Raw genomic sequence first — 26,117 nt, 5'->3', positions numbered from 1 at the left:
TGTCTTGAGAAAACAATTTAAGGCTAAGGTAATAAGGCACATAATAAGTAGTATATATGAAATAGATTAAGGCTAAGAACACATTAAAAAACGTAATTAACCACAAAGGGTGAAGTAAATTATGCAAAAAAAGTAAGAAGTTAGGTCCAATTGAGCAAATGTTGAATTCTAAGTGTATCATGAGGCAACTTTTCTCCAGAAAGACCCCCTCCCCACCCCATACAGGAAGCTGGACTGTTTACATAAATGTGAAACGTAGAAGCTTTTTGGCCACTAGTCAATTAATGATACCTTTTAACAAAAGTAAAGAACTAAACATGAACATTTTCAATATAATTTTGAATATTAACCTCTTGTAATTATTGTAATCCCAAGAAAAGGATTAATTTTCCAAGCTGAGACACAATGTAAAGTTAAGTCAGCAACAGAAGCAAGGTGAAAACCAGTAGCGTTTTACAATCACCTTGAAAGCCAGAGGCAGCAGGTTGTTCTCAAGTTTCTTAAGCAAAAGAACTCAAAAGAAGCTGCAAGAAAGTTGAGGATGGGTAAGTGGCTGCTCCTGGAGTCACTCTCCAGGAATTCAGCCCTACTTCTGGCAGCAGCTGTCTCACTGGGAGAGCTTGAGCACAGACCCACAAGTACGGAGGCAGGGCCTCACTGGACACAGGATGGAAAGGACCCCAGCTTAAGCGCAACACTGAAAACAGGCCTTTGGGCTTATTCCTGCCTGGCTAAAAAACGATTCTCACCTAGAAAATTCTGAAAACACTCTCCTCAACATTTGCTAAGTGCGATTATCCTTTAAATGTATTCACCAACCTCAGCAGTTACTTAACACTTTCTTACAAAACAGTTCTTGAGCAAAGTTAGTATGGGTTCCTGTGACTAGCACTATTTACAAGATTTGAATTTAATGTTTTGTCATCAAAAGAAATGTTTATTTTAGGCTAGGAGCAGTGGCTCACGCCTGTAATCCCAGCCCACTGGGAGGCTGAGGTGGGAGGATCCTTGAATCCAGGAGTTGGAGACCAGCCTGGGTAACACGACAAGATCTTGTCTCTACAAAAAATACAAAAAAAAAAAAAAAAATTAGCTGGGCATGGCAGCACATGCCTGTTGTCCCAGCTACTCAGAAGACTGGAGGCTGAAGCTGTAGTGAGCTGTGGTCATGCCACTGCATTCCAGCCTGGGTTACACAGTGAGATCTTGTTTCAAAAGAAGAAGAAGAAGAAGAAGAAGGAATGTTTATTTTATGCCAGAATTAGCTCACTTGAGATCCTCTATCATTATCGACATAAAAACACCTATTGGTACGTATTCCAGGACACTTCCCACAAAACCGTATAGCCTGTGTTGACCACTTTCCACAATATCCAGTGTTCCTTCTCGTTTTATGAATTTCACATAATTGGCACAATCTGTACCCAGGACATCACTCACTATGTGGTGTACATAGAAGCTTATGTAGAATAATCTAATAATAAAGAATAGACATATGTTTGATGGTGTGTTCGTAGAGCCAGCCAACTAATCTATAAAACATTAGTTTAAAGCATTCAGCTTTCCTGAAGTTGGTTTGTTACCAGATCATTTCTACTTTTCACCCTTCAAACTAATCTTTAGGCACATTCTTGTGCAAACAAACACTAAAACAGCAACAAGGAATGGCTTCCAAGTGAGTTATAAGTTCCTTTAGTAAAATATATTTTTAAATTCTAAAAAAAGTCATTCTTGCACTGCATAGTGGCCACTTTTTAAATGAATTAGATTCTGACTTTACTAGAGTTTTGAAACTTTTATAAATACACAAACCCTGTGCAATATAAACATCAAAGTAAAGTTTACAAAAAGGCAGGAAGGTGGAAAAGAAATCACAGCCCCATGAACTGATGCTACCATCTTGATGCCACTGACACTTTGACTTAGTGCATTTGAGTAGTCACTGAAAGATTTTCAGCTTTGCTTCTGTTTTCTCTTAAGAAAAACAAAAATCTCTGACATCTGTCAGTGAATCCTTTCAAGTAGTTAAGGCAAGGTGCCCGGAGAGCCGTTGTTTAAAGAAGGTTAATATGCACCAATTTTCAGACTCTGAGCCAAGGATACAAAACAACAAATGGTTTGGCAACCACTATGCAACTTCAAAAAGATCTACCATAAAACTTGCAACTATCAGCACAGCTTCTGCTATTGCCAGCAAAACAACAACATGGTGTACCCAATAATGATACAATAGGCTCCCTTGACCCCATAACCAACTCCTACATTCTTTCACCCCAGGATCAGTATTTCCAATTCTGGCTTGTACATTGTTTTCAAATTTAGTTGAAGCATGTAAAACAGTTACATAAGTCCTCTTGGGCACCTCAAGTATTCTTAGAAGCAGTACTTATTCTAGTAAAATTCTGTGGGGGTAAAAGGGGCTGAAAAATATAGAAACTCTAATGAAAACTTGGTCAAAACTAAAATTTAGGCATATAGGCTGGGTGCGGTGGCTCATGCCTGTAATCCCAGCACTTTGGGAGGCCAAGGCGGGTGGATCACCTGAGGTCAGGAGTTCGAGACCAGCCTGGCCAATGTGGTGAAACCCCGTCTCTGCTAAAAATACAAAAGCCAGCAGGGCATAGTGGCGGGTGCCTGTAATCCCAGCTACTCAGGAGGCTGAGACAGAAGAATCGCCTAAACCTGGGAGGTGGAGGTTGCAGTGAGCCGAGATCACCCCATTGCACTCCAGCCTGGGTGACGAGAATAAAACTCTGTCTCAAAAATAAAGTAAAAATTTAGGCATATAAAAACTGTTTTACAGTAAAATTATTATATTGGCAAGGAGTTACGTTTGGAGGAAAAATAAAATTTGCTTATGAAAAGTGGCAAACAGAAAAAAAAAAAAAAAAAATGGCAGTCAAGATAACTACATCAAACATGATAGTGTCCAAAAGACACAGCCAATGAAAACACAATCAAGAATCCTGGGTCTAAATACAGATTCTGTTACTAGCAAGTTATTAAACCTCTCAGCATCATCATATGAGCCAAAGTAATTCAAGTGGTTGCAGCAATTTATATATATACACACATACACACACATATATACACACACACACCACACATAGCATTAGATACAATTTCTTATTAGTAAGAACGTAATAAAAATAGTAACTTCTCAATGTCATAAAGTTTTGACAAGGAACAAAGAGTATAAAGTGTGTGAAAGACTTCTGCAAAAAGTAAAACCCCATAAAGAGTTTATCGTGTTTTTTACCATTTAAAAGTATTAATAATTTTTTAAAATTTTAGGCATATTTTGAAGATAACCTAAATTATTTCCCTAAAAGTGGAAAATGACTCATTTTTGCTATGACTCAAACTATAAAGCTTAAGTGATAAAAATCAAAATAATCCTTTACTCACCTTCAATATCCAAGCTTGTTTTCATACTAATTACCACCACAGATGTTATACTAGCAGATTTTTCCTTAGTTTAAGAAATAATAAGTTGTTCTAAGATCAAAAGAAATAAGGTATCTTTTTTCTAAAATAACTAGTCTACATAAATTTCCTATTTTGATAATAGTCTATACTTTCAGGATGAAACAGGAGAATATCCTGTATTATAAGAGAAGGGCCTCTATGTGGCTGTAGTTAATGTACATGAGAAAACTATTTTTTACAATGGTTAAATTGGAATAATTCTAATTTGTGCTATTAAAATTTCTGAGGATTCAGCTACTCTCGCATGCTATATTTGTAAGATTTTACAAAATAAAATAATAATAGAGCTCTCAGAAGTTTTCTTTTAAGTTTTCTTTTAATAAAACTTTTCTTTAAAAGTTTTCTGTTAATTTGTGAGCTGAAGAACACTGTCAGCTTTATTAGATTTCTGTCACACTTACTTTTTTGTGATAAATGCTACAGAGTCCTCTCTCTATGTCGGGCAATTTACGTAGATGATTTTCTATCTGACCAAACACACTAGATTCTGAATGGAGAACTTCAGATACAGCATCAAGCCGGGCATTTATTTCCCTGTGAGAAAAGAGTAATAGCAATGATCAGATATGTTAGGAGTTCAGAATGTAGACATTTCCCACTCTAATGTCCAGGACTGTGACACAGCCACTTATTAGGCACAAAGGAAATTCCTCCTTCATATTGAGACAGTCAGGTGGGAAGGGCACCCTGAAAAAACTCCAATGGGCATATGCACTGGGAGGAGGGTACACTGGGGTGGAGACACAGAAGTTCATGCTTTTGGCAGCAGGGAGGAGCCTGGCCCCTCCTCCTCCTGGGTGGAACCTGGGATTACAGTCTGTGAGGCGGGAAGCATACTAGCAAGATTCTTGTTCTGACTTGGTGGAGAGTCCCTGTTTCCCTTTTTATTCCTCTTTGCCCAATAAATTCCATTTTTCTCCTCCTTCGAATTGTCTGTAAGCCTAATTTTACATGGCTATGTGATGAGGACCACCCTCCCCCAACCCCACTGTCTTTAGCTGAACTAAGGAAAAAGTCCTACAACAATAGATCTGGTCCTTCCATGCCTCTTATTATAACTGAATCAAACAGCAGGTATTGTACAAGGACATTCACTAGCTCGGTTTGACAAAGACAGGCTTACCAAGAAAACACACAGACTACATTTCCCAGTCTCCCCTGTATTTAAGTATGGCCATGTACCTGAGTTCTGAAGCATGGGTGGGAATGATGTAAGCCACCTCTAGCCCTGGCCCATAAAAACTTCCTGAATAAGCTTTCACATTCACCTAACTCCCTTTGCCAGCTAGGCAAGCTTGTGAGCCCCATGGTGACTTCATCAGCCTGAGTCCACAGTGGAGCAGAAAATCCACCATTCTCGTATCTGTTACCAACTGAACTTATATTAGCAAGAAATAAACTTCTAATGTATTTAAGTCACTTACATGGAGAACTTGTTTGCTGATAGCTTGCATTACCTCGGCTAATATAATAGTTCAACAACGACCAACAAGATGACTTAGTGGTGGTGGTGATGGCTGAACTGACCAACTGTTTGAATGAAATGGAATTAAACATACTGACCCTGACCAAAGACTAGGGAGTAGCAATAGAAAGTGCAGAGGATATGGGCCACAGGAGATCAGGATTGCAGGATTTTACCAATGGCTACACCTTAAGTGATGAGTCAACTTAAAACGGAAACCTGATGGACGAAATGTATCCTCAATGAGAAGTGGTCCATGAAGTACCTATAAACATCAAAGGTCCACACTAGGAATAATGGCCATATGTAGTATTAAAAACTAAGATAAGTAAACATGTCTGGTGAGTAGTAAGCCCTCAGTAAGGATTTGAAGTGTTTGTAAATGAATGAATGAATAAATAAGCAAGTGGATGAAAGATGTTTTGGGGGAAGGAGGCATTGGCCACTGAATAAACATGTCTGTCTCTCAAAATTCTGTTGACATCATACACACTAATATGAAGAGCAAATCTCAGATCAGGATCCTGGCTAGATTACAATCAAACTGAGGACTTTCCATTTAGTTGAGTGTTTTTGTCTTTATTATCCTTAACTACCTGTCAGATCATGCCTTTTCATAATACAGAGTTTCTATACTAACTTCAGGCCTCATGTTTGTTCATTTTTCTCTGGCTCATACTCTTATATGCAGAAAGACCATTTGTTAGTACAATAGTACGATGCAGGAAAGCAAGACAGAGCTTTGTACACACACGGGTTGGCTCTTCCAATCTCAGCAGGGTGGCCTCTGTAATCTATCCACCACCCTCCGCCTCTACTGCCACTACTATAGCCTAAGTAAAAATCATATTGAAACAGCCTCCTAACTTTCCCCCCCCATTTCTGTCCCTTTTTCCAACTCATTCTCCACACGGCAGCCCAAGTGGTTTTCCTAAAGCCCAAATCTATTCATGCCACACCTCCGCTTTAAACTCATCCGTGACTTGCCATTAATCTTAGGTTCAAATCCAGAATCTTTAATTGTCCTAAAAAACAACTGATAACTGTTTAGCTCTCAGGTCTCCCCTGAGATCACATGTCACTCTCTTCCTCCTACTCTAAGTTCCAGTCAGACTGCATATCTTTCAATGACTTGGTTACTCCAAGCTCTCTGCCATGGAGGCTTTCTCATTTGCTGCTTACTTTGCCTACAATGTTATTTTCCTCTTCCCTATCACCCATCAGCTACACTTCGTCTGGTGAACTCCTACCCACTCTTCCCCTGAAAGGCCTTTCTAGATTCACTAGACCAGACTTAATCCCTTTACTATCATTTCCTATACTACCATCTTTTCTCTTCTCATAATGGTAATCATAACTGTATTTCTTCTTCAATGGGAATTTACTACTTCACTGTCTTTCCTACAAGACTATAAATTCAGTGAACACAGGGGTCATTTCTTATCCTTACATTTCAAGATAATAATTTGTGCTCAATAAACAGTTATTTGATTCAATTTCATTTCGAAGACTACATATAAAGTAAATCAAGATGAGCTGGAAAAAATAAATTTTCTTTGCAAAGGATTGTTGTGATAAAATAAACCAATGTTTTACTCTAACATTTACCCAAAATGTTATACAAATATAAAATTTTACTTTAATAACTCACTCCTGCATAAATGAAAGATGACACCAATTGGAATAGACTAAGTTGATGCTACAGATGGTTTGAGGACTGATAAAATAATGCCATCTGTGAACGTATAAGACAGCCTACACAAATAGCTACTGTCTCAAAAATTAAAGGTTTTCTGAGATATAGAAAGATACGAGCAAAAGAGTTTAATAAAAACCTAAGTCATATTTATGAAGTCTACCAGAAGACTTTTTTAATAGATATAAAACTATAAATTTCTTAGAGACTTGAAAGGTTAGGCCAAGTTAGTTTGGAATCTGGGAAAACATAAAGGAAAAGGTTTTCATTCTAGCCAGTGCCAACATAGGCAAAAGCAGTATGTTCACTATCAATCAGTTTGGTTTTAACCCAACCTTCTTTAAGGGCTACCTCAGAGGTTAACAATTTGGGCTCAGAAGTCAGGTGGCCTTGATTCAAACTCAGGCTCTGCCATTTACCAATTATTTAACCTTGCCCTAGTTTCTCCATCTATAAAATGAGAAGAGCAATGGGCCCTAACTCTTGGTGTTAGTAAAAGAATTCAATGAAATAATACATGTCAGGTACTTAATGCAGTACCTGCTACATCATGAGAACCACTCATAAATGTTTACTGTTACCACATCATTACAAGTTTTGTTTAGTAGACACCACAAAGAACAGCACGGAAGAGGGATAAATAGCACCCAAAATATGAGCTCAGAAATAACCATGTGAGGACAAACCTTAGGGCATAGATATGTAAACAGGTATTTTGTGCAAAGTGAACAAGTGCGAACTATATAAGGAAAGCTAGTCCTGGCATCTTGAGGGCTAAACCTGACAAGCAGTGATGATCTGAAGTACTCGCTGTGCTGAGACTGGACAGTAGGTTGCATTGAGAAAGCACACTATAACGATTAATAATTATGGAGGTCTAAATGGGCAGGGAGAGAGTGAAAGGGTATGTGGCACTGTTCACCATGAATTTCTCATCACTGCGGTTAGCTATAATTCCATCTTTAACTCCTATATGAAGATCAGAATGGAAATAAGCAAGAATGACTACACTTTTTAAAATTAAACAATTCACATACCTTAGAATTGTTGTTTAATGTGCAGTAGTAACAAGATCTTCCAAATAATTGTAACAAAACAATATGTCAGGACACAATAGAGAATTATTATTTTAGTGCAATTAATGACAGAGATTGAGTGACAGCAACAGGAAACAAAACTGGAAGAAGCATCAATTGGATGATGATAAAGATATTATTCCAAGATGCCTGATAGTATTCTACAGTTGATCTTACTATACAACTTAAATAACTGAAAGAAGGCACCTGCATCATTTCATTCCACATACCAAACAAACAAAAAGACGAGGTCCTGGGGATGACAAAGATTCATCTTTACTACCAAAGATGCAAGGAGTAAAAGGGAGTGTCACTGGAGTCCTTCATATTTGAAGATAAACTAGGTGGTGACGTGAGTATCTACTGTGTTTGGCTGTCACTCAGAAACACAGAGTGTGACCTATAGCTATTGTCAGTGATGGTGTCAGTACCTACTGGTTGCTACTGTGAAAACGCCTCTATAATTCAAACTTAAGATAATTTTGTATAGTTAGATATGTTGAATAAGATCTAGTATTTGATAGTGCAACAGGGTGACTACAGCCAACAATTTATTGTACATTTAAAAATAACTAAAAGAGTATAATGGGAATATCAGTAACACAAAGAAATGGTAAATGCTTGAGGTGATGGATACCCCATTTACCCTGATGTGATTATTATACATTGTATGCCTGCATCACAATATCTCATATACCCTTAATATATATACCTACTGTGTACCCACAAACATAAAATGTTTTAAAAAAAGGTTATCTGGTGGGGGTAGGGAGCTGAAATACAGACTGCTGGGGGTGTATTTTTGTTTGGTTTCGTTTTACTGAAAAGTTTGGCTTTAAAGACGACACAGAATGAGTAAATTAAATTCAGGCATTAACACACTGGTCACGTGAAATGGTTAAACAAACTACCTAAATAATCTCCTGTCAGAAACATGAACCATAAGCCCTTTCCTAGGATCTAAGCATCATTAGACCTATCTAGCTTCACCTTTCACACATATTGTTCATTTTTACATTCAATGAACAACTACTGAGTGCTTACAAAGTACTGATTGTACAAATGGTAGACATTAGGGCTATAATTGTTAACGAGAGGCTTGCTAGTCTACAAAGAATTTACACTCTAGTGATGAATACTAAAACTTTAAAAAAGCATTAATGATAACAATGTAATAAGATTATAACTGGGTTAGGATCTAGATACAATGGGAACACAGGCCAGGAGTATCTAATGAACAAATGCAGTTTTAGGATCAGGGAGGATTTCCTGCGGGTAGCTATTGAGTAAAAGATTAGCTATTGTCTATAAAAGATGAGTGGAAAATGGAGGGTGAAGGTTTGAAAATGTGACCACAGGAGCTGGGATCCAAGGCTAATAGTTTGGATGCACATAAGAACAGTAGCAGGAATACTAGTTAGAAAGCTGTTTCAAAAATCCAGAGAAGCAACACTGAAGGCCTGACATTGCCACCCTATGCTACATTCTAGGTAATTTCTTCAGGTATTATCTTGCATTTCAGTCATTTCCTCTATTCTTATTTAACCCATATACTGCTTTTTTGTTGTTGTTTTCTTTCTTTCTCTTTGGAGTATAAGATCCATTCTTACTTAAGTCATTCTTTTTTTAATTTCAATAGTTTTTGTAGCAGAGATGGTTTTTGGTTACATGAATGAGTTCTTTAGTCCATTCAGTTTTAAAGAATTCTATGTGGTTCCTTTTTAAATCAATCTGAGCCCCTTTGATAGTATTTATTTTCTATGCTCATATTTTTTATTCTATTTTGTATTTTTTTTTAACTTGGTGATTTATGTGAGTACAATCAGACTGTTTTAAATAAGTTTCACAGCTTGGAAATTGCCAGACCACACAGAGTATAAATTGAAACTGAAAATCTATGAGGGAGGACCTGTGGTTAAGAATTCTTAGAAACATTTTCCTCAGGTAAGAATAGGTTGAGACACATTTGTCACCTCTCTACTGAGACCACAGTCCTTTGAGTGTCTCACATTACTATAGTATCCCTAACTTAAATGGACCCAAGGCCCTGTCTCCTGTCTCCCACAAGGCAACTGAACCCCAATCCTTTTGATTACCAAGATCTGCAGGAGCCCAGAGGGCAGCTGCAGCAGTCAATTCACTTCCATTTCCAGTCCTTTTCCCATCTGTTCTGAGTTTTCCCCTTATGTTTTAAATACAGATTCAGTAATGTCCTAAAGGGATGTTTGTTACGCTTGATCCAGCATATCCAGTTATTTCACATAGGGAGATATTTTATGATATTAAAACCACAGAAAATGAAATCTTCTTATGGCATTTTTGAAGAGAGATATTTCGGAAATCCTCATTAATAAAGGCATAAAGATGGAGAAAGATAAAGCAGGAAGGGCCAAGGAAGAAAAGATATTTATCTCCTTCTCCTCATTCTTTCCGATATTCCTCTTCCTCAGCCCAAATGAAAGCTGCCATATTTGCTGCAGGTCATTTGTGCAGGTCTAGAGCTCACTGAAGGTCCTAATGTTGAAGAACAAAGCAGAGGCCAGCTAAAAGTTCCTGGATGTTAGTTAATCCCTATGCACTGACAGTCGGGACAAACATTTGGGTAAGAGGCACTTGGGTTCATTTCATTCTTAGCAGCAGCAGTTCCTCCTTTAAACTCCCATTCAATCCAGCAGACAAAAGGGGCACCAGGTCAGTCCCACCCAAACATAGCTCTCAATTACGCACCACATGCTACTCTCCCTTCCCATTTCCGAGCAGTAATGCACCCCCGGGGGCTGAGTAAACCAGAGTCACTGCAGGTGAACACTCTGTTGGTGGCTCATGGAACACGGGAAACCACAAAGAATTCAGAGGGCTTCCCAGTGTCGTTCATTTTAAGAAGTTCCAGAGTTAAAACTGACATTTAGTTTCATTAATCTAAATTAAATGTTAAGTGGAAGGAAATATGTAACATTCTATTAGTTCATCATTTGGGCCAGAGTAACAAATTAGAAATACAACCATTAATACTCCAAACATATGGGTTTACCAAAACAAAAGCCATTTAATGTAGAGAACATTGACCACTAAAATGTACTTAGTGCATCAGAAAATCATGCAAAAATGTAGCCAAAGATCTATTTCCTAACACAAACCATTTGCTATTCCCTTAATTTTAATTTACATGATTTAAACGCCAAGAATTATCTTAGCATGCCTAATTTCCTGAAGCAGTTTTCTAAAAATCTAATTTGACTTATAAAGGTATAACTCATTTGCTCTAATTTTGGTATTGAGTTTCAGAGTGAGTAACAGGTATTTGATTTTAGTACAAAAGCTTCCACTACTCATATCTCCTTCTCCTTACTAGTAGATTATACCTTAACCAGACTAGATTAGAAATTCCCTGAGGCTAGGAACACCACCTTCTCATTGAGACTGAGTAATACAAAATCCAAAATAACTATCTTATACTACTAAGGGAAAACAGCCAAGTACAAAGTTCTGGGTATATCATGGCTTCATCTATGTAATAAGGGAGGAAAAGATTTCTCATATATATATATATATATATATAAAAAATTCATATTTGCTTTTTTAAACAAAATGTTTCTGGAAGTATACATGACAAAGTAATAACCATGACTACCTAGTGGGATCTGGGCAGACGTGGGGCAGGAATGATAAGCAAACATTTTACTGTGTAACTTTTCACATTTTTAAACTTTTAAAGTATGTGAAGGTATTACCGTTCAAAAGTTCAAATAATTTTTAAATGCTAAGAAGAATGTACAATGGAATTGAAACAACAAAAACCATCTCTGGCAATAGACTGCTAGGTATTCACTAAACATTTCTTCCTACTCCTTGAAAAACAAGCAGACATTTGTTAGCCCCCGTGCAGTAAGGTGTGACCATCGGAATGCGTTCTTCTGCTTATAATCAGATTTAGGCAGAAGAGCTATGTGCCAATGCAAGGCCTACCTTACATAAAAGCCATAAACCTATAACCTCCCTGTTCTTTCTCCTCCTACTGGCTGGACGTCAGTTGCCAAGATGACGTTGGAAGCCACATGTTTAAGACTGAAGAGACTCTGGGTTCCTAACTGCCTATGTGATGAGAGTCTCACCCCAGCCCCAATCTGGAAAAGCCATGGATTGTTTACTCAAAGAAAAAAAAAGAAGAAATTAACTTTCACACCTTTAGAGTCATTAGACTTTCTGGGGTCTTTGTGTTAACAGCTAGCTTCCCTAACCAATGCACTGTTTTTTGTGTTAACGAACACATTATTAGCATGTACTCAGTCAATCAGAACGTGAGGTTGAGCTTCCTCGGTTTCCAGAACTTAGTCAAGTTTAGAGCATTAAATAAAAGGGACCATAAAAAACATTCCTCAATTGTTCATGGTTATATTATTTTGAGAGGAGGCCCATATAAAAGACTCTACCTACTCACCAGTAGTCCTTGCAAAGTCTCCCTACATTCTTGACGGTAGCTACAGGCAAATGAAAACACAGGCAAGTACTAGATTTAGGTAAAGAAATGACCGGGCAGATCCTAGAAACTGACAGTGCAAGCACCCAGCCTTCTCCCTGCCATCCCTGGAAGCCTTGGTCATCTGATGGCCGTCTTCTGTCTTTCTAATGCAAGACGTGCTGGAAAACAGATGCTCTCAAGTTCAGCATGGGCTTTCTAGACAGATGTGCATGGGTCTCATTTTCACCTGATTATGATGCTAGTGAAAGTCCAATAGCAGTACAATGTAAAAAATTCATGTGTGTGTATTTTCTGTATAATTTTTTAAAAATTAAATATTGCAAATACATGTAAAACACCAGCCTACTTATATCTCTATCCCTTTTCTCACTTCCCAGAAGTTATTATTGTCCTGACTGCCCATGTGATGAGAAAACACCACTTCTGTTTGAACCCCTAAACGGTGTGTGTGACAAAATTTAAATAAGTGGTATAATTTATGTGTTCTTTTATAACATTTTTTTTGAGATTTATCCATGTTGATACATGTAGACTTAACTCATTCATTTTAACTGCTGTATAATATTCCCATATATAACCAGACAATTTATTTTCCCCTTCCCTACTAATAATTACACTGCTTCCAATTTTTGGTATGCTAAAGACCATGGCTATCTTCTTGACCAAAAAATTGTTATGAGGAACCACACTAATCCTTTTACATATACTGTCTCATTTGGTCCTCACAACACCACAATGAGGTAGGTAGTTAATTCCCATTTTACAGGTGAAGAAACTGAGGTATATACAAATTCATAACTTCTCCAAAGTGACAAAAGGGGATCAGAACTCAAGCTGAAGTATCATTAACTCCAAAGCTATGCTTTCAAAAGGGTCCCTACGTGCTTGGCTGGATGACCTTGGAAAAAACTGAGACTTAGTTTTTCTTATCTCTAAAATAGAATCACTATCTCTGAAGATAGTTGAAAAAAATACAGATAAAAAATAAAGCACAGTTAGAGATTAGTTCACTAGCCTGACATTTTCTTTCTACTCCCTTGATCCCTCAGAGCTTTAAGTCCTCTGCTTGTCCTATACAAAGACATGTTCCCAGAGAACACATCTTACCTCTCACACCTCAGCTCTTCTCCCATTCCACCTTGGCTACTTTTCTCTCTTCAAATCTTAGATTCAGACCTCTGCTCCTTTCTTCCTAGGCATTTTCCTTTATTTTTAAATATATATAAACGTTTCTTTTTCATCTCTAAAATTAATCTAACACTTCCCATACATACCTTCACCTGGACAGATACTGTCCAGGATATTTGTCAAAGATAAGAGAATAACTTTTCAGAGAACTGTACTACAAACACAAAACTGCACAAGATTGGCAATTTTACAAAATTCAATGGTTTTTTACAACCTCACATCAGACGTTGAATAAATGTGCAAAACATTTAAATAATAATCAAAACACTTGTTTCTAGTAAAGAGATGGGTACAATCAGTCTACTTGTGCCAAAAGGAAGAAAATTTGGAAATAGTGGGCCTATCTGTTTTGGGTTGAATTGTGTACCCCCAAAAAGATATGCTGAAGTCCTTACCCCATTATCTCAAAATGTTATCTTATTTGGAAATAGGGTCATTGTAGATGGAATTATTAAGATGAGGTCATTCTGCAGTAAGGTAGACCCCTAATCCAATATGACCATGTCCTTATTAAAAAACACTGTGTGAAGAGACATACCTACAGCAAACACACCATTTAACCATGAAGGCAGAGATCAAGGAGCTACATCTACAAGCCAAGGAACACCAAAGAGTGCCAGCACACCACCAGCAGCTAGGAGAGAGGACTGGAACAGATTCTCCCTGACTGGCCTCAGAAGGAACCAACCCTACTGATGCCTTTGATCTTGGACTTTTAGTCTCCGGCTAACTAGTTTTCCCAGCAACATTTATCATATAGAGAATCCTTTCCCCATTGCTTGTTTGTATCAGGTTTGTCGAAAATCAGATGGTTGTAGATGTGTGGTGTTAATTTTGTGGTCTCATGAAACTTTTCATAAAGCATTAATGATTTCACCACTCTTCCACCCAAGCTTCACCATAAATAAGATGTTTGTTCTTGCTTTAATTTTTAGCAGAATTCATGTTGTTCTGATAGAAGCTCTTTTCAAACTGATATCTTATCCCTGTTAATGCCTCAAACTATATCCTATTCAGATACGCTCTAACAAGTTAGTATGAGTTTATTTTGGTGCCAAATTTTTTTGAAATCTATGCAAAGTTTTTTCATAATATGCATTTTCCATGAACTTTCTGAAGACCCCTTGTACAGATAATGTAAGACCCCTTATACATATTAAGTAAACACAGGTAACAATCATGATAAACCCTATATGCTATCAATGAGTGATACAAGGAACATAATTTAGATTAGGAGGTCAAATAAAACCTCTTCAAAGATAGTAATATAACGTTTTAAGCTGAGACCTCAAGTATAAGTAGTAAACCCTGTAAAGATTAAAGTGAAACAGAAGAATATTCTACAAAGAGAGACCACGAAGTAAAAAGACTAACAAGAGCAAAGACTTGAGAAAAAGCTTTGGGATGCTCAGGAACCAAACCATAGATAACAAAAGCAAAAACAGACAAATGGGATTGCATCAAACTAAAAATCTCCTGCATAGCAAAGGAAACAGTGAACAGAGTAAACAGACAAACCAGAGACTAGGAGAAAATATTTGCAAATCATACACTGGATAAGGGGCTAATATCCCAAATATACAGGGAACTCAAACTACTCAATAACAAGAAAACAAATAACCCTACTTAAAAATGGGCAAAAGATCTGAATAGACATTTTTCAAAAGATATACAGATAATAGACAAATGAAACAATGATAAATGTTTCATATTGGCATATTCATGCCAATAGATAAATGAAACAATGCTCAACATCTCCAATCAGAGAAATGCAAATTAAAACCACGATGAGATGTCACCTCACTCCTTTCAGATTAGTTATTATTAAAAAAGATGAAAGATATCAAGTATGGGTAAAGATGTGGAGAAAAGGGAACCCTTGTCCACTGCTGGTGGTATTATAAATCGGTACAGTCACTTTGTAGAACAGTATGGAAGTTCCTCAAAAAACTAAAAATAGAATTACCATATGATTCAGCAATTCCATTTCTGGGTATATATCCAAAGGAATTGAAATCAGTATGTTGAAGAGTTATCTGTACTCCCTATGTTCACTGCCACATTATTCACAATTCTCAAGATATGGAAACAACCAAAGTGTCCACCAATAGATGAACAGATTTTTTAAATGTGATACACACGCGCGCGCGCATGCACACACACACACACACTTTGGAATACTATTCAGCCTTTTAAAAAAGCAGGAAATTCTGTCATTTTTGACAATATGGATGAACCTAGAGGACATAACGCAAATGAAATAAGCCAGGCACAGACAAGAGAAATACCGTATGATCTCACTTATATGTAAAACCTAATAAAGTCAAACTCATAGAAGTACAGATCAGATTGGTGGTTATCAGAGGCTGGGGAGAGGGTAGATGGGGAAAAGGGAGATGCTGGTCAACTGGTGCAAAGTTTTGTTTAGACAGGAAGAACAAGTTCTGGTGATCCACTGCACAGTATGGTAACTACAGTTAATGCATTGTATATGTGTCAAAATAGCTAAAAGAGGATTTTAAATGTTCTCACCAAAAGAAATGATAAATGTTTGAGGTGACAGATATATTAATTAGCCTGATTTGATCATTCTATAGTGTATATATGTAATGAAATATCACATTGTACCCCATAAATGTTGTGATGGTTAATACTGAGTGTCAACTTGACTGGGTTGAAGGATGCAAAGTATTGTTCCTGGGTGTATCTGTGAGGGTGTTGCCAAAGGAGATTAACATTTAGTGGACTAGGAGAGGCAGACCCACACTCAATCTGGGTGGGCACCATCTAATCAGCTGCCAGTGTAGCTAGGATAAAAGCAGGCAGAGAAACGTGGAAGGACTAGACTGGCTGAGTCTTGCAGCCTCCATCTTTCTCCCATGCTGGATTCTTCCTGCCCTTGAACATCAGACTCTCAGTTCTTCAGTTTTTGGACTCTTGGACCTACCAGTGGTTTACCAGGACTCTGCCCTTTGGCGACAAACTGAAGGCTGCACTGTTGGCTTCCCTGCTTTTGAGGTTTTGGGATTCGGACTGGCTTCCTTGCCCCTCAGCTTGCAGACAGCCTATGATGGGACTTCACCTTGTGATCATGTAAGTCAATACTCCTTATATACATCTATCCTAATAGTCCTCTCCCTCTAGAGAGCCCTGACTAATGCAAATATATACAATTATTTGTCAATTAACGATAAAACTTCATAAATTTTTTAAATTAAAAAATGTAAAGTACAGGCAGAAGAGGTACTCATGAAAGAAACTAAATTTATTTTTATTTTTAAAATATATAGTATGCTACTGAAAGTGGAATACCTCTAAGATAAACAAATCTGCCTTGGAAACTACTTATTTTGCTTAACTCAACATTTTAGAGACTTATCCCATATATCCCACCAATGAGTCTGGTACACAGCCTCGTCTCACGGTTTTCTTTTTTTCTCCTCTACCAATATTTACAAGCAGAATTTGCATTTTCAGGCTTTTTGATAAAACCAATGACATACATACAGGTGGGTGTGTGTGTGTGTGTGTGTGTGTGTGTGTGTGTGTGTGTATAAATAAAAGACTAACAAGACTACATCAACTGAAAGAAGTCCAAAGACAGAACCTCAAAAAAAATGAATTCAATATAATCTATTTAATTTTAAAAGGTCTTAAGAATAATGGGATGCCAATGTGACATTCATTTATCTTTAAAAAACAAAACAAAACAAAACAACCACAAAAAAAACTACATTGAACAATCTTCTTGCCTAAAATTAGCAGAACTGATAAAAAAAAAAAATACAGGTGAGGACTTCAAACTATACTACAAGGCTACAGTAACCAAAACAGCATGGTACTGGTACCAAAACAGAGATATAGACCAATGGAACAGAACAGAGTCCTCAGAAATAATACCACACATCTACAGCCATCTGATCTTTGACAAACCTGAGAGAAACAAGAAATGGGGAAAGGATTCCCTATTTAATAAATGGTGCTGGGAAAATTGGCTAGCCATAAGTAGAAAGCTGAAACTGGATCCTTTCCTTACTCCTTATACGAAAATTAATTCAAGATGGATTCGAGACTTAAATGTTAGACCTAATACCATAAAAATCCTAGAGGAAAATCTAGGTAGTACCATTCAGGACATAGGCATGGGCAAAGACTTCATGTCTAAAACACCAAAAGCAACAGCAGCAAAAGCCAAAATTGACAAATGGGATCTAATTAAACTAAAGAGCTTCTGCACAGCAAAAGAAACTACCATCAGAGTGAACAGGCAACCTACAGAATGGGAGAAAATTTTTGCAATCTACTCATCTGACAAAGGGCTAATATCCAGAACCTACAAAGAACTCAAACAAATTTACAAGAAAAAAACAAACAACCCCATCAAAAAGTGGGCAAAGGATATGAACAGACATTTCTCAAAAGAAGACATTCATACAGCCAACAGACACATGAAAAAATGCTCATCATCACTGGCCATCAGAGAAATGCAAATCAAAACCACAATGAGATACCATCTCACACCAGTTAGAATGGCAATCATTAAAAAGTCAGGAAACAACAGGTGCTGGAGAGGATGTGGAGAAATAGGAACGCTTTTACACTGTTAGTGGGATTGTAAACTAGTTCAACCATTATGGAAAACGGTATGGCGATTCCTCAAGGATCTAGAACTAGATGTACCATATGACCCAGCCATCCCATTACTGGGTATATACCCAAAGGATTATAAATTATGCTGCTATAAAGACACATGCACACGTATGTTTATTGCAGCACTATTCACAATAGCAAAGACTTGGAATCAACCCAAATGTCCATCAGTGACAGATTGGATTAAGAAAATGTGGCACATATACACCATGGAATACTATGCAGCCATAAAAAAGGATGAGTTTGTGTCCTTTGTAGGGACATGGATGCAGCTGGAAACCATCATTCTTAGCAAACTATCACAAGAACTGAAAACCAAACACCGCATGTTCTCACTCATAGGTGGGAACTGAACAATGAGATCACTTGGACTCAGGAAGGGGAACATCACACACCGGGGCCTATCATGGGGAGGGGGGAGGGGGGAGGGATTGCATTGGGAGTTATACCTGATGTAAATGACGAGTTGATGGGTGCAGCACACCAACATGGCACAAGTATACATATGTAACAAACCTGCACGTTATGCACATGTACCCTACAACTTAAAGTATAATAATAAATAAATTTAAAAAAAAAATACAGGTGAGAACACATAAGAAAAAATAACCTATTTATAAAAGTGAATGTGATATCAGTACAGTAAAATCTAGCCTCAATAATCAAGTGAACTCTCTGAGTCAGTCAATAAGTATAAAGTGAAAACCATTTTTACTTTCTAAAAGTCACTAGTAAAATTTTGCACCAAAGAGACCATTTCATAGAATAAAAGGTGATGGCAGTGGAAAGTCTGAAACTTGAATGCCTGGTCCTAGACTTATGAACTATGTGTTTGCCCTTAAGAGCCAGAACAAGACAAAAACAGAAAGAGGAGTTTAAGGGATTTAGGAGAATTCATGGATGACTGACAAACAATGGGATGTTGCAAAACCTGGGGAGATCTGCATTATTTTGCTAAATTCCCTCGTCATCTATTATTTGTTCTATGATCTCACTGTAGAAGAAAACCAGATCCTAAACTTACCTTTGGCTGTCAATGTCAGAGACATAATATTAGTCTGGATGAGCCACTGATGTGATCAGCAAAGCACTTACGTTAGTATAAACACCACCACCATCACTCCTCACTAAATGATGGGGATACATTCTGGAAAATGCATCGTTAGGCAATTTTGTCATTCTATGGACATTACAGCGCATATAGTTACATAAAATTAGATAGTATAGCCCACTGCACACCTAGGCTATATGGTACAGTATAGTGCTCCTAGGCTAAAACCTGGACAGCATGTTACTCTACTAAATACTGTAGGCTACTGTAACACAATGGTAAGTGTTTGTGCGTCTAAACATTTCTAAATAGAGAAAACACCTCTGTATATGCAATTCCCCCAAGGACCAAAATGTTGTCATGTGGTACATGACTAATTATACAGCTGAGCCACTGACTAATCAGCAGATTCTCTCCAGGTATTTGTTTGGAATAAGTTGCAAGTGCCAATAAAATTAAACTGGAATTCTTTTGAAATAGATTTTAATAGATTAGGAGGATAAAAGTTTAAAAACCATGACCTAAAATAAAAGGGCAAAGAAAAGTTTCATGTGTTTGTTTTTGGCTAACATCAATGTTAGGTCAGTGAAAAGTTCATACTTGAAAACATCAGTGTTGAATGCCTGGCATATTTTCTCTCTGCATTTCTGGGAAGGTAGGATCCCCAGAGATACTTGATTCGGCCCTTAACAACAGACAACATGGTCTAGTGGATTTATCTCAAATTAATCCTGGGTACACAAAAGAAAGGAAATTTAACATTGGAAATAAAAAATTTTAATTTACATGGAAAAGTCTGCTAGTGAGTCTGTCTCTGCTGAAACAAGCAAGCAAAAACACAGTAAGAATTGTAGTAGATGTTTAGGCAGCCTTTCCAGCAGCCACAATGCTGCATCCCTTACACTGTTGTCCACAGAAAGCCATCTTGACTGCGTTTGCTCTCCGAGGTCTGCTTATTTCATTAGAATGCTGAACTAAAGGAAATATTTCCATTTTCAGGATTTCTTCTTTATCTCACCAGTTTCCTATGTCTTAAGGTCTTTACGGCTAAGAAATCGGAGTGACCCACTAAATCTGAAAAGATTTGGTAATTATCGTCATCCAAACAGTGTCTTGAGTGTCCTTGTCCTCTGCCTTCCTCTTCTTTGCTGACGCCGCCCTGCTCTCATAAGCCTCTGGCCAGTGGTCTCCTTAAGCTCAAACACCATGCCGTCAATTAAGGTGCTGAGTTCTGATGGGGAGATATTTGATGTGGAAATTGCCAAACAATCTGTGACTATCAAGACCATGTTGGAAGACTTGAGAATGGATGATGCAGATAATGACGCAGCTCCTCTACCAAATGTCAATGTAGCAATATTTTTAAAAGGTCATTTGGTGGTACACCCACCACAAAAATGGACCTCCTCCTCCCAAGGATGATGCGAACAAAGAAAACGAACAGAGGAGATCCCTCCTTAGGACCAAGAATTCCTGAAAGTCGATCAAGGAATACTTTCTGTACTTCTTCTGCCTGAAAACTACTTAGACATCAAAGGTTTGCTTGATGTTACACGCAAGACTGTTGCCAATATGATCAAGGAGAAAAGTCCTGAGAAGATTTGCAAGACTTCCAATATCAAAAATGACTTTACTGAAGAAGAGGAAACCCACGTACACCAAGAGAACCAGTGGTATGAACAGAAGTGAAATGTCCTTGATGCCATCACACTGTAAGGATTATTCCAAATACTAGCTGCCCTGCTCTGTTTATAATTGTTAATATCAGACAAAGAGCAGAGAAACACAGCAGCAAATCAATCGTGTGAGCAGAATATTATCCTCAGTGAATGTGTGGTGTGAGTACAGATTCCAAACCTATGGCTGAGTTTCTCATAGTATGATCAAGTTTCTTTTTTCTTTGCCCTGAATAAAACTGTACTGTGGGTTCTCTATAGAAAGGGGCATTTTGAGCTTTCCCTCTTTTTTTGTAAAGTGATGTCTGCCTAGATTATTGTTCAGTTAACTTTAGTGACCTTTTAAAGTTGACATTGTAAGTAAAACAACTTGCAAAAGAAAAAGAAGAAAACAGCAGCAAAACCCGAAACAGGGTCTTCAAGCCTACGACCAACATTAACATCTGCAATCCTTTCTTGAAGATAGTGACTATTTATTAATCACAGAGTAACATGGGGCTAATAACAGCATCTGTGTAGTGAGGCTGCTGTGCAGTTTAAAAGAGACAATGCTCATAAAGCTCCTAACGTACTGTGTGGTGTGAGATAAAGAGCTCAAAACTTTATTCCTTACAGCAATGCTCTGATGAGGTGTTCCACCATGTCAAAGGTGAGAACACTGAGGATTAGTGGGAGTGACTCACTCAGCTGACAGAGCCAACACATAGCAGTTCTCTTCACCACCACATCACATTCACTCTGGTCTAGCCAGAGGTGTAACTATTCAGGATAATGGCTTGTTCCTGCTAAAGTCTCTGGAGTCAATGCTGGTTTTAAATCTGATACTTATCTCTATCAGCTGTGAAACACTGAGCAAGTTAGTGAAGCTCTCTGAATCTGTTTCCTCATTTCAAGGACCTATCTCAGAAGGTGATTTTTCAGTATTAAACACCAGTAAATAGAAAGTGTGCAATAAATAACAGTTTTCATTCAATAAACATAACATAAACATAAACTACTAAGTGCCAGGCACTGTTCTAGGTCAGAATCTCCACATTTATCTGCATATCAGAATCATCTGGGTAAAATTTAAATCTCAACTCCCTGGTCATGCTGGAGACCAGTTAAATCACAATCTATGGGGGCTGGACACAGGCATCAGTATTTTGTGATGCATCCCAGGTGATTCCAACATGCAGACAACATGCAGACAACCTTGGAAATCACTGTATGTTAGGCACTGGATTCAAGTATCTTCCCTTAGGGAGCTCCAAGTTTACTCACTTTACTCTTCTAAGCATTTCATACCTAACCCCTCTTTTGGACTCCTTGCTGTTACTGCTGTAGCTCAGGTTCTCGGCATCTCTCCCTGAACTTGCTAACTTGACCCCACCACCACTACCACTCAGTCCCCTCCTGCACATAAGCCCAGCCCTGATCATATCAGCCCCATGCTCAGAATCACTGAATGAACTCCCTCTGGCTATCAACTCCTCAGCCTAGCCTTCAAAGTCCTCCACAAAACGCATCTCTCCTCACTATCCTTGGACAATGCCCTACGTCTGCCAATCTGCAAGCAGGCTCATTCACGAGAATGGGGAAAAAAATCCCTGTAACACTAGACAGCCAGTCTATTGCTCAGTTATAAAACAAAATGTTACCCAATTTAAAAATGTGTTCTTAGAAATAATGGTAACCTTGGTTTTAAGAGATGCCTTTGACTTCACAATTTTATAATTTCAGATTAAACACCCCAAAAAGGATTCCCTTTACCTTAATTTAAGGAGTGGCTGGGTCACCCACTTCTTTAACTTCCGTCTCCCAAATGAAGTTTTAGTGTGGTCTAAAACCCACAGCAAACTTCCTTTGGTTTTCATATCAGTCTAAGAAAGACCAGAAAACAAGTTTTATTAACTAGACAATTATTTGTGCCAAATGGTTATTTCATATACCCCGATTCTAAATGTCATATATACCTACCACAATGTGGCTTATAACAGGTGTTCATTTAATGTTTGACAGATGAATACATACACACAGAATGAAGGACTGATATTTTACACAGAAAAGGGATCGTTTGTAGTTTTTGGTTACCTAAGAATAAATTATTCAGAAGATTATTTTGAAATGTATGCTTATTCAAGCATCTTTAAAATATAATTGCACACTTTCCTGCCTTGGGAAATACAATATAGTGAAGATGATTTAATTTTCCTTTGGTTTTTCAGTTACCATTTTATAAACCAATGCTCTCACGACAACACTGAACAAGGTGCTGGAGATAGATATGAACCTGCACTGCACTCTAGTTATTTACCCAGGAAGGATTTTATTTTAGTTTGTTTTACTAAATCCCTAGAAACGTTTGTTTTTGCCACTTAAAATTTGGGTCCTTACAAAAAAAAATCACAATTAACTAGACATAATTAATTTTAACCAAGGTTTCACAGTAGTATTACAAAACCCACTGAGACATTTAAATCTTGAGACCTAAAATGGCTGTTTCTACTTGAGTTGGGTTTTTTTGTCTTGTCTTTTTTCCTTCTCCTCTCTAAGTAGCTACTTCCAGAGTACCTCCTATGTGCTGAACATAGCAAGGACATGGTCCTGCCCTCAGAGTGTTCATAGCCAAGTTGGAAAAAGACTCATAATTAGGACACAATGCCACCTGCCAGCAATCAACTAGAAAAGGTGTGACATAAGCTCTCAGGTCTCAGGATTTCAATGCAGAGAACACAGAGAAGGTACAAGGTCACAAAGGTTCCTCTGAGGATGGCTGGACAGGCTGAGGAGGGCAGTCCAGATCAGGAGCAGCACTGCTCCTGAGACCAGAGCTTGACTGGCCTGACTGGGGTAAAGGGTCCCGTGAGGAAGGCAATTCCTTGACACCCCTGGAGAAGCAGGCTCAGACAAGAGAGGTGCGAGAGACACGTGTCCTATTATATCCTTGTTCTCGCTGACACCCAACTCCTACCCTGTACCTCTTTCCATTGCTCCTTGGAAAGGCTGGGGGTGGGTGGGGGTGAAGTTGAGGTACAAAGACAAGCAGAAGATGTTAATTCTCAGCTTCTGCTTCTAAAATGGTGCAAGCCCCAATAAAGGAAGGAATTTTGAAGGGTATTTTGATTCTAGATGATTTCTGCCTTAGGAATTTGATTTCAGAACTGACTCTGTTGTAGTAGGATTTGAACAGGGAAGATGCACAGAAGCAAGGAACGCTTACAATGCCACGGCTGGCTGCAGGCTGACTGTGAGCACTCCTTCAGTCAAGAAATGTCTCTTTATTCCTACTACTTATTTCCTATCATGGAGATGGCTACAGAGTTGATGAGAGAGACCTGCAGGACAGATTTTCAGCTTTTGGATGATGACAAGATAAAAATGTTACTGAACAAAAATACATCTGAACTCAGAATACTAGAACAGACTGGAACAGGAAGAAATTGAGAGACACTAGTTAATAATATGCAGATTCAGGAGTCAGGGGAATAAATTCAGTGTTTACTTTAATTTGCAATAGTAATAAATATTTCTGAAGAATTTTAACTCCTTTGACTCAGATGGTTCAGATGATTCTCCACTACTTAATCAAATGATGTGGGGTTGCTTTTTATCTTTATGATTTTGTTAGGATAACATTAATTTTATAATATAATATCTCATCTTCCCAAGTGATAGTTTAATAAATGAAAGCAATAACTTTAATCTCCCTGTTATCTTCCTAATTCATCAACAAAGGACAAATAAACAATGAAAGTTTGTGAACTGAGGCCAGGTGTGTTGGCTCACGCCTGTAATCCTAGGACTTTGGGAGGCCGAGGCAGGTGGATCACCTGAGGTCAAGAGTTCAAGACCAGCCTGGCCAACATAGTGAAACCCCGTCTCTACTAAAAATACAAAAATTAGCCAGGCGTAGTGGTGGGTGCCTGTAATCCCAGCTACTCAGTAGGCTGAGGCAGAAGAATCACTTGAACCTGGGAGGCAGAGGTTGCAGTGAGCCAATATGGTGTCCCTTCACTTAATCCAGCCTGGCCAACAGAGCGAGACTCCGTCTCCAAGAAGAAGAAAAAAAAAGTTTGTGAACTGAAATGTTATAAATCTTACAGTCAAAATGAATATCCCAGAAACCTGTTTTATAACCTGAATAATGAAATAAGACTGCAAACTTTTCAACAAAAAGTTAAAGGTATATAGAAAAAATATAACTAAGTAGACAAAAAAAAAAATCCACTTCATATTAATTTTCAGTGACAATGCCTTTCCAAAAAACTACCTGATATAGAGATGACGTTACAGAAATTGTCAGGATAAGCATGCCCCTCAGTCATTAAAAAGGACAGCTCCATCATTTCCCCAAAAAACCCCAGAGAAATATTATGTACAGTTCATTCTCCAAAAAGTGCTACAGTTATCAACTAATAGTGCAGTCAGCTAAAGACACTACATTTTCACCTGCATCTCTAAAAACAGACCGTTGCCTTACTCAGAAGTTTTTCCAAAACCATTTATAATAAACTAGCCCTTGTGGTTGCCTGACCTGATTCTGTAGGATTTCCAGATTCCTTAATGTTGTTCCATTAATTGTCATAAATTCCATTTTACTTGATAGCTGTTTAAAATTCCTGTAAAAGAATCAAATACAATTAGACTAGACGTAAATGCATAAATAAAAAATTAATTCAGGAACTAGAAACATTCCGGCTACATTACGGCAAACATTAGCATTCTGATAGGAAATCAAACAAAAGAAGCAAAATGAAAATTCATCAGGCTGTTGTATTCCATTAAACACTGGTGTTGTTAAGTAGATTGATGCAAGACAAGGACAGTTACTCTAACACGAAAAACAAGAACGGGAAAGGGAAGTAATGGTAACAACATTTTGTTTTGGTTTTGCTCTAGGAATAGAACCAAACATGGTCTTGATTAGCCAAGCACAGTGGTCATATCTTCATGAAAAGCTGTGTGATCAGCTAGAAAAATATGTCAAGATACTTAAAACTGTCCTCCTTATTCTTTAGCATGAGATCATCTTGATAAATACTTTTAATCAAGATTCTAAGCCAGGCGCAGTGGCTCACACCTGTAATCCCAGCACTTTGGGAGGCCGAGGCAGGCCGATCACCTGAGGTGAGGAGTTTGAAACCAGCCTGGCCAACATGGCAAAACCTCGTTTTTACTAAAAAATATAAAAATTAGCCAGGCATGGTGGTACGCACCTGCAGTCCCAGCTGCTCAGGAGGCTGAGGCACAAGAATCACTTGAACATGGGAGGTGGAGATTGCAGTGAGCTGAGATCACGCCACTGCACTCCAACCTGGGAGACAGAGCAAGTCTACGTCTCGGCAAAAAAAAAAAAAAAAAAAA

General features: G+C 38.0%; 1 protein-coding gene and 1 pseudogene across 1 annotated transcript in view; one reads left to right on the top strand and one right to left on the bottom strand.

The window, feature by feature from the left end:
• MSH3 (mutS homolog 3) overlaps positions 1-26,117 on the bottom strand; it is a 234,120-nt gene that overhangs the window by 112,914 nt on the left and 95,089 nt on the right. The window contains exons 11-13 of the mRNA XM_011995562.1: positions 25,288-25,372; positions 22,524-22,633; positions 3,891-4,023 (exon numbers count right to left, since the gene is read on the bottom strand). Coding sequence (XP_011850952.1) covers positions 3,891-4,023; positions 22,524-22,633; positions 25,288-25,372 — 328 coding nt within the window. The remainder of the gene's footprint in view (positions 1-3,890; positions 4,024-22,523; positions 22,634-25,287; positions 25,373-26,117) is intronic.
• On the top strand, positions 20,302-20,784 carry LOC105550606 (annotated as a pseudogene).

The sequence above is a fragment of the Mandrillus leucophaeus genome, unplaced genomic scaffold (genome assembly GCF_000951045.1).
Source record: "Mandrillus leucophaeus isolate KB7577 unplaced genomic scaffold, Mleu.le_1.0 Scaffold491, whole genome shotgun sequence".
Lineage (NCBI taxonomy): Eukaryota > Metazoa > Chordata > Mammalia > Primates > Cercopithecidae > Mandrillus > Mandrillus leucophaeus.
Note: the sequence above shows the minus strand (reverse complement) of the source record. Positions and strands in the feature narration are given on the sequence as shown.